We start from the raw sequence: 10476 nt of genomic DNA, 5'->3' as shown, positions 1-10476 counted from the left end.
AGGAAAGTTCAGGTAAGTCTATCTAAATCTCAGTGTCAACTATAGAGAAGATGCATCATATTGCAGAGCGAACAGTTTTGAAAGCAGACATAGAGCCTCATTACACGGTACGCGGTAAAAAATGGAATTTACCGGCATGGCGATATTAACGTGTACGCCCTCACAAGAGGGCGGCAATAGCGTACCATTACGAGTTCGCGGACACGAGCATAGCGCCATGCCGGTAAACCCCCTACCGCCATGGCGTTAAAGACCCAATAAAGTCACCTACCGCCCTCGACCAATGTGCTGATTGCACCTCCGCTCTCCTGCTGCATGGAAATATCAGTTACCGCTATTAGCGGTGACCGTTATTTTGCGGAACTGGAAATAGCGTCATCGCACAGGAACGGGAAATAGCACGGCGGCCATCTTCAAAAACACAATCCATTGCCATCCTCTGCCCCCTGGACCTGTTACGAGTTGTTCAGAGTTGGAAATCATCCTGTACACCTGCATCATGCCCAAGGCCTTCAAAAAAAGCACTGACAGGCAGCGCAAGGAGAAATTCACTCCTGAGGAATTGAATATGCTTACACAGACCCTGGCTGAGAATGCTGATGTCGTTTTTGCTAATGACATGCAGCGGCCCACAATACTGAAGAAGAAAGCCATCTGGGAACAAGTGGCTGTAAAAGTCAGTGCAGTCGGCACCAGCACCCGCACAGTGCGTGAGTGCCGGAAAAGGTGGGACGACCTCAGGCTGCGGGTGAGGGGCATCCTTGCGGAGAACCACCGGATTGCCAGTGAAGGAGGAGCTGGTTCACCCACCCGACTCAAAGAATGGGAGGAGACCTGTGGGAACCTCATTGCAGTTGAATCCATCGAGGGAGTAGGCAGCATGGAGGTCGGCGTGGGTACCACTCGGATGCAGGTGAGTGTACACATGACAGAATGCGATGTGAATGTACTGTTTGACCCATATGTCAGCACAGACTCCTCTCATGCATGGACACACATCCACACATGCATCCATCCCTCCCCATGTCAGTGTCAGACCCAAACACACACACACATGCGCGCATCACCAGTCACAAGTTCCAAATACAACCATGCATGGATGAGGCACTGAACTGGCACATCACCTGCATCCACAACTACTAAGTCCCAATGGCCACAACTGCATCATTGATGTTAACTGCATTAAGTATATTGAAAATCAACCAATGCCATCCCCCTTCTTGTCCCTGACAGGCTCACACACAGATGGCGAGGATGCCGCTGATGCATCCCTGGCACCAGCGACTAGTAAGAGGCCAAGGGCCCAGGAATCGGAGGACACCCCCACAACTTCCAGGGGCAAGGGGGGAAGGTCACACCTGATGACCATGAAACACCGACGAAGTGCCACTGTCAGGGCAGCAGTACCTGTACCACAAACTGCAGCCACACCACTGGAGGAGATCCCACAGGCACCAATAGCAGCCACCGAGGGCCCACCATCAGCTGCGGCAAGCTCCGCTGGTGAGGCAGCTGCCACTGCCCCCCTGTCTGATCCTGAGGACACCATAGTTGACCCAATGGGGATGCACACCCCAAGCCCCCCTAGTACCGCAGAGCCTGCACCATTCCAGACCCCAGAAGAGAACAATCCTGCCATCATGTCCCCCATGGAGGCTTCACCAGCTGCAGTGGATGCTTCTGAGGGCACTGCATCCAGTGCACAATCACCCAGCACTGCCCTCCAACTGACCACCATCCTGGAGCGTCACCGAGAACTGACTGTGCTGGTTGGGCAGCATGTTGAGGAGGTTGCCCATCTCAGGGAAAACATTGCGGAGACGGCGAGGCACTCCACTGACAGGATGGACGCAAACACTGACAGGCTGTGTACTGAGATTTCAAGGCTCAGGGAGGTCCTATCTCGCATGGCTGATGCCATGGACCGCCACTTCTTGCAACAAGGACAGTCTGCCCCATCATCATCTTCAGGATCAAGACAGACAAGCCCCCTCCGGCGCTCAACACGCACCACCAGGCGCTCGTCTGTCCATTCTCAAAATGCTGCCACAGACAATGCCAAATAGGGGGTTGATGGAAATTCCACTGCGTGCATGGCCAAATGCATACATGGCAGGCACATGAGGAACTGTTGTGGGGGGTGGGGGGAAGGGTGTTATGGGTGTGTGGTGGGGGGTGGGGGGAAGGTTGTTATGGGTGTGTTGTGGGGGGTGGGGAGAAGGGTGTTATGGGTGTGTCGTGGGGGGTGGGGGGAAGGGTGTAATGGGTGTGTTGTGGGGGTGGGGGGAAGGGTGTTATGGGTGTGTCGTGGGGGGTGGGGGGAAGGGTGTTATGGGTGTGTTGTGGGTGGTGGGGGGGAAGGGTGTTATGGGTGTGTTGTGGGAGGTGGGGAAGGGTGTTGGGATGTTCGGGGACTTGCACTTTTTCACCTTTTCATTACTCAATACACTGGTTTATGTTCAAAACACAGGCCTGGACATCCTCATTGTGTCTGTGTACTTTATTGGCAACAGGGTCCATTGCGTGCTCACAAACATACACCAGTGCATTACTAACAATATCCATGTGACAGTACGAAAACATATTCCTCAGAATATTTGGTTGATCAGATGCTGTCTCACAGCACGTCCCTCCTGCCCATCCCCTCTTGCAAGACCCGCATCCCCTTCACCTCCATCCTCATCACCATCATCATACTCATCAGGAGCTTCTATTTCAACGTCAGGGGGCAGTGGCACATTCCGTCTGATACACATAATGTGCAACATGACACATGCCATGGTGATCTTGGACACCTTCTCATGTCCATACAGGAGAGCACCACCAGACCTGCTAATGCACCTAAAACGTGACTTCAAAAGGCCAAAGGTCTGCTCGATCACGATGCGGGTCCGGGTATGTGCACGGTTGTATTCCTCTTCGTGCCTGTTCTGTGGGTTCCGTACAGGTGTGAGGAGCCAGCTCTTCAGAGGATAGCCCGCATCACCTGTATGGGGGAGGGAATGGGGTCCTGTCACTGTTCACCTCAAGAGCGACCTGTTCAAATGACACAAATTGGCATTGCATTGTGATTCACGTACACAATTGACAGCATATATGCAGATGGTCTGTGTGACAGCAATGTGCAAGGGGGAGCTACACCCTGCAAGTGGACATGCCCCATCAATGCCTCCAGCAGTAATTGACATGTCCTGGGTGAGGCGAGGTCTCTGGTGTCCCTGGGGCCAGGCAGATGTAGTTCTGCACTGCTGGTGTACTGCCATACCAACATTGATGTTGCCATGCAGAGAGGCATGGCTTCAGTGGTGGTATAGGTGCATGGTAAAATGCTATGGCTAGGGTTGATCCATTTGCATGCATTATGGGGCACATTGCATATTTGATGTTGGGGTGGACTAATTCAGGATGGCTCTCTTGATGGCATGTGTAAAATGTAATATTTTGTGGCGTGGAATGTTGTGCAATGTGTATGTGGATGGATGTTTAATGTTTCTAGACCTGGATTGTTATCTATGTTGTGTAGCTTATACCTGCATGTCGGTTCATCTCAAGTACGTTGCGGCCTTCCCAGATGGACATTGGCGTACATCTGTATGTGCATTTGTCCAGCGGACGACAAGCTACACCCATTTTGAGTATGTATTCCCCCCCCCCCCAAAACACACCCAGTTGGAGTATGTATCTCTCCACCCCCAAAACACACCCAGTTGGAGTATGAGTATGTATCTCTCCCCCCCAAAACACACCCATTTTGAGTATGTATCTCTCCCCCCCAAAACACACCCAGTTGGAGTATGTATCTCTCCCCCCCAAAACACACCCATTTTGAGTATGTATCTCTCCCCCTCCCAAAACACACCCAGTTGGAGTATGTATCTCTCCCCCCCCAAAACACACCCAGTTGGAGTATGTATCTCTCCCCCCCAAAACACACCCAGTTGGAGTATGTATCTCTCCCCCCCCAATCACACTGCCATGTGCTTGCCCTGCTACTCACTAAGTAGCCACAAACTTTGTGTGGTTTGTCGCTCCATGTAGCGTGGGATAGTTGAGTTCCGCAGGACCATGGAATCATGGGTTGATCCGGGAAATCGGGCACAGCAATGTGTGATTAGCTTGTTGGCGTCACATACCATTTGGACATTGATGGAGTGGAATTGCTTCCTGTTTCGTTAGACTACTTCATTGTGATGTGGGACCACCAATTCCATATGGGTACAGTCGATGGCCCCGATGCAACCTGGTATGCCTGCCAGTGAATAGAATCCAACTTTTGTGTTGCAATCTCCTGTGCAGTCCGTGGCATGGTTATGTGTTCAGGTGCCTGCTTCAGGAGGGCATCGAGTACCTGGTTCAGCGTGCGGGAGAATACTGGTTGTGAGATGCCACGCATCTGTCCCACTGTATGCTGGTAGGTGCCTGTGGCCAGGAGGTGGAGCACACTCACCATCTTCAGTAGCGGGGGGATGGCAGTTCTGATGTCTATGAGGCTCACAATGTCGTTGTGTATCATGTCCACGATGCTGGTGATGGTATCCCGGGCCAGAGTGGGATACAGGGTGTGTATCTGCTCAGGGGTTAGGTTAAATGGACTGGCTCTGATCCTGGGGATTGGTGGGTGCCTCTGTGGTATGATTAAGTGCCATGGTGGTGCTTGCTGTGCCTGTCTTGCCCTCCTCCTCCTCCTCCTGCGTCTCCTTTGTGCTGCCTGTTGTTGTTGCAGCTGCGCTGCAATGAGGTCCTCCAGGCCATGTAATGCTGCCAGTATTGGAACCATCTTGGTGTGGGAAGGGGTGTGGTGTGCTCCTTTTGAGCTGCCACAGTCTCCATTGCCTCCACCTGTGCTGATTGTGTCCACCTGTGGCAGGTGGGAACACTGCTCAGTTCTCTTAACGGGTGGTTCGCGATGCCGGTATTAGCACCATGGCGGTAAGGGGTTTGGGGGGCTTTACCATGCCGCTATTGGCATGTCCACTAGCCTTGTGATGCTGTGCTAATAGCGGCATGGCGTAATTTACGGGATGGAGGGTCGCGCGCACGCGGCCTGCCCGCTATTAGTGGCACCGTACTTAGCGGTGCCGCTAATAGCGGTGAGCCGGGTCGTAATCCGCATGGGGATTTAACGTTACCGGTATTCTGTTACCGGTAACGTTAAATCCATAACGCCTACCGTGTAATGAGGCCCATAGTCACACGGTCAAATGGTTTTGATGGCAATCCTGGTTCTATAAACTGCTGGTTGCATACATCAGTGCAACTGGTGCTCAATCCATGAGCTGAACCCATTCTCCTTGACATTCTATCTCATCTTGTTGCTTTATACCACCTACCCTGAAAGGGGGATGGCTGCAAACTGCAATATTGCACCTAGTTTGCCCAGTTCTCTGCCTGCTACGCCATCCACTATGCTTTGTCTCTGACTTTATTTCCTCTTGCATAATGAACATAAAGATAACTAGGTTTTTATGCAAAGTAGTGATCCATAATTCCACCCAGTCTGTACATCTACAGATCTACTGCAATACCATACTCTCTAGTTAGCCTCCAGAGCTTGCTTTGCTCTAGGATTATGATTACATTATATATTAGCACCTGTGGGAGTGAGCTGACCAAATGGTTTTCTGAGCCCATATCTATTTGTGTCCATTCATGCAGCTAATTGTTTACATTTTAAATGCACTCAACCAGGGCTCGCAAAATCTTTTGTCCCACTCACATAATAGAGTAGATTTTATGACCGGTGAGTACCATTTGCAGAGGATGTTTGAAAAATGTTCACATTGTTTGCAGTAAATGTAAAATAAAAGTTTCACTGTGCATAGCTGACCTCTGTGTGGCCGTAGTGTGCCAAACAAAGTGGGCTTGTGGTGACATGCACCATTTTCCAGAAAGTGCATTTACATTTTATGACAGTTGCCATGGGTCGAGTGCATTTCTCCTAGGTCGAGTAGGTGAACTTAGTAACTTGACCATCAGGACTAGCAGAATTTTAACAAAAGTGCAAGTCCTGACTCATCTCACTAATGTCCAACTTCAGCGGTACACAAAACTGCTGTATTGTTGCTCATTTCATGTCATGGGTACAAATAACTTTGGGTACCATTTAAAATATTAGTAAAGCATTTCTAATCAACTGAGTTTGTTTGCTAATCAAGAAAATTGTAATTAGCAAACTCTGCTAATCAATTTTTGAAAACAAATGTATGCCTTGTAATCATATCTTACGTTATTACACCCTTCCTTCAATTCAATCCCTTTCCGAATGGTCCCTGTCTCTCAAGGTCAAAAAACAATAGAACCTTATACCGTGTGTTTGGCGCGTCGGTCTCCTCAGCTCCCAAGCAAAAATTCAAAGCTGGTGACCTTCACTCACAATGAGCATACATTCTTAGTTTGCAACATCTCGTGTCAACGCATTCATGAGAACTGGAATTGTGAAGCACGGGCCCTGGAGGAAAAATTTGGGGGCTGTCACGGCTCGCTGTTCGTGGCGCTGCTTAGGGGTAGGGGAAACTTGCCAATGACAGAATGCGTCCTACTCCAAAATTGTAGTCGAAACACAAAACGGAGTCAAAGTGTGTCTAATAATAGCCCCACCTCTGCTTATCTCATGGCCTCCTACCCCGTGGCATGTTTTCACAGTCAGTACTTCTTGCGTGCTTAGTTTCTTATGTAGCCTAGGTCTCATCCCTTTTGTGTGATGAGCAGTTATTCAGCTGTTTGGGGAACTGGATGGTAAGGCAACTGCCGAAACCCAAAGATTCTTACACACTGTTATCCATCGATAAATGAAGGTACCACAGTAGTTCGACGAAACTGTGAAATGTGAAAGCACAGTGTTACATTGTATGGCAATCGTAAAAATTGTACTATTTTTAAAAGAAAAGGACAAAGAGGATAGATTTCAAAAGAGAAATTGCATACTTTATTAGAACACTTTAGAAAAACATTTTTGGCAAAAATAAAAACAGAAAAGGACAAAGAGGATAGATTTCAAAAGAGAAATTGCATACTTTATTAGAACACTTTAGAAAAACATTTTTGGCAAAAATAAAAACAGATGGTAATCATTTGTACCGAGATTTGAACTGTTCAACAAGCTCTGCTTTGGGTGGACATGGCACGTTGGCAATGTTTTGTGGCAATGTATGTGTGCTCTGAACAGATTTGCGCGCAATTCCATGAGCATGCATCTCTACGACATTAATAATAAGATATTTAACAAAATCGAATTCCATTTCCTCGTATACTGGTTTGACCACCCATTTTTTTCTTCTTTTCATAAAGGCCATAGTGTAGCGAAGCATCCCTAAGTTTCCTGCAGTCCTAGATTGTTCAAGTCCTACATTCTCGTTATGCGCTAATACCGCTAGTAATGTCCTATATTTCATCCCTCCGATGCCGAAATGCAATCTCTTTGGCCTGTACTTTAGGCACATATTGTGGAACACCTCCAAATCTCCTGTGTGACAGAATTCTGTGAGTCCCTTCAGATCTCTTGATCTCTTGATCTCTTGTTTTATCAAACACAATCTTCTCAAGGGCTTTGTGTGGAGGTGAAAATGGAATTAACCACTTCTTCTTCCGTTCCTGCTACGGGGACAAAGGGCCATGTTCACATTTGTGGAAATGTTAGTTTTCTGTCCAGTGGTGAACGTTGGAACAGTGGTGCATTAGTGACCGTCATTTTTCCGAGTAGAATTTCCACAGACCCATCACATGTTTTGAAGCTCCACCAAAGATGGTTGCTGAAAGACGGGGACCACTGTGAAATACTTTCCAAACCTTTTTTTTCCCTTACAGCCACTGAGGATTTACATTTGGATACTTGCACGACCACCGAACTCACAATTTTTTTACTTTCCATGTCCTGAAAGTGGTATGTGCAGCACTTAGCAGAAAATCCGGGGCTGTCACACTGTCCATCGCTGGCTAGCCTGAACCGTTTGTCGGAGTATGTACTTTGAATAGACAATTGTTCTATTTTCCAAGCTTCACTAATGGCAGGGAATAGATAATCACGTTGATATTGGTAGTACTGCGTTTTAGAAATTAAATGGAGTCCCACAAACTGACAAAAACTGGATAACTTCCTGAAACTAGAGCCACTGAAAAGTAAAGCTGCTGCACACAGTAGATTGCCAGCTGGCAGTTTCCCAGCATTGGTTGAGCGGACCATGAAAATGTTTTATGTAACATTTCACAGGTGGCATGTATTTTGAGGTTACTGCCTTGTGTTAGACGAGTCACATTCACCAATGGCTTACCACATACTTCTCCTCTCACTGAATGCACACAGTTTCAGCATCTTTATAATCTCCATCAAGCTTCTGTTGAATACAATGTATTTGCCTCCTTTATTAGACTGTCATCCTGCATTAATGTTGTTTCGGACTGAACCGTTGTGGACATATCAGCCAAACTGGACATACCATAGTTGAGATCTTTGTCTAGTTCATTGGTTAATTGTGTCGATGCTTCAGTCTCTGTCGTTTCTGTTACTTGACCGTGAATAGGAGAAAACATCAATGTCAACTGCTTTTTGGGTGGCATTTTTTTGGCGGGTGTCGATTGTGTCAAGTGATCTGCGACTAATTCAAAAGTATCTTCAATACATTCAGTTTCATCTTCTTCTGCTGGTGCAGTCGCATTTTAGCAATGGTCCAAAAACACTTTGCTGGATTTACCGGTCACATTAAATTCATTTTCTGGCCATTGGACAAAGGCATCTCGAGTCTGAACACGCCGCGCCTCAATTAATATTTCCTCCATGGTGAAAATAATTTGGCAAGCAGCATCTCTCATTTGTGTCGCTGTCTGTGTCTGCATAGTCCGTACTCCATCGGTCAACTACAGGACAGATAGGAAAAAGGATGTTCAATGTAAATCCAACATACAGTATCGTACAATTTACATTTTAAAAAGCATATAATGAAGGCCTCAGCACAAAACAATTGCTAAAAATAGAAACTGTTTAGAAATAACCTTATTTTTCTTTCTTTTCGTCGAAACCTTCTTTACTCTAACATCACCAACAGCAAGCTGGTGCACCGACTCGGATCCACGTGCCTCCCGTTCAATATACGGATCTTGTATACATCCCTAGAAAAGAGTATCCATTTAAAATAAGTCATTTGTATTGCAAATAAAATTAGACTGACTTTCTTTCATTAGAGGGTACTGTCAGTACGCATACCTCTGGCTCTGGATCGACTACAAGGGTTGATGTAATTGTAGAGGAAGCTCCAGCAACTCCCTGAAACACAGTACTTGCAGTAGTATGGATGAAAATATTGGAAACTGAACACACAGTTTGGGACGACGACAAAAGTACATATAAATATTAAACCACGAATGAAACGTTGTGTAAAAGAATTACACAATATGTAAATATGATCGGATTATCTCATTCGATGGAACTGTCAGTACGCATACCTCTGGAACAACTACAAGGGTTAATGTAATTGTATTGGACGCTTCAGCATCTCCGTGAAACACAGTACTTGCATTAGTAAGGATGAAAATATTTTAAATTGAACACACACATTGGGATGACGACAAAGATACATATCAATAGCAAACCACGAATGAAACATTGTGCAAACGAATGACACGGTATGTAAATATGATCAGATTATCTCAAATTCCATGCATAAAACAATTCCGGAACTGAATAGCTAAGTAAGACTACCTGATACGCGCTCAAAGTGGTTGTTGACTCCAGGCAAGACATGGATGCTGAATCTTGCTCCTTCATATTCAGTGCATAGTCATGGAGTTGTAAAGGGAAAATATTATTTGATGTAGAAATGCTAATCTTAAAAATTGGCATGTAAGTAGACATATTACGAAAACATTATGCTTATTTCAAAGGACACTATAGCATAGTTATTAGTGACATTTACACCTAAAATACCAATCATTCCATTTGTTACTTGCACACTACCGCAAGGCCTAAAGCTAAATCCGGAAGCGTGACTCACCTGTGGCGGCATGTGAACGAATAAAGTCGGAATAGCGTTTAGGAGTAATTTTCGAGTCGTTCTCAGTTGATTCTTCTTTGTGTACAACGATGTGTCGTACATATTCGGGGTAAAGTGCAGGCTGCAGATGCGGTATTGATCACCCCTCTTGTCCTCCAAGACTTTTTTTACTCGACTTTCAAGCTCTGCCGGTGCATATCTGCAATATCTGACTCATTTTCTAATTCGATCTACAGTCGTAGGGAATACATGCATTGTAGTGCCTTCAGATTTGTCATGGGTCTTCGAAGGGCAACCGAAAATTGAACATGCAGGCATTGTTGTAAATTCTGCAAAAAAAGGTCAACATTATTCGAATTTTACTTTGCATAAAAATGTGAGAAAGAAGGAATTAGACCATACATTCTTCAATGCAAGCTTTGTTTTGGTCACCACAGCAAAACCAGTGCAGCGTGGGCCGCTGTATTATAGGATATCTTTCATAAACAATTCA

At 46.2% G+C, this 10476-nt stretch overlaps 1 protein-coding gene across 1 annotated transcript; it reads left to right on the top strand.

Annotated features, from left to right (window-relative positions):
* Window positions 1–499: 499 nt before the first annotated feature.
* Window positions 500–2066, top strand: LOC138520483 (myb-related transcription factor, partner of profilin-like). The gene is made up of 2 exons (XM_069632851.1): window positions 500–896; window positions 1234–2066. The coding sequence occupies exons 1-2, from the start codon at window positions 500–502 to the stop codon at window positions 2064–2066; spliced, it is 1230 nt and encodes a 409-aa protein (XP_069488952.1).
* The last annotated feature ends 8410 nt before the right edge of the window (window positions 2067–10476 follow it).

Source organism: Ambystoma mexicanum, chromosome 13 (genome assembly GCF_040938575.1).
Source record: "Ambystoma mexicanum isolate Mex_15411 chromosome 13, UKY_AmexF1_1, whole genome shotgun sequence".
NCBI lineage: Eukaryota > Metazoa > Chordata > Amphibia > Caudata > Ambystomatidae > Ambystoma > Ambystoma mexicanum.
The sequence above is the reverse complement of the archived record's forward strand: the minus strand, read 5'-3'. Positions and strand labels throughout refer to the sequence as shown.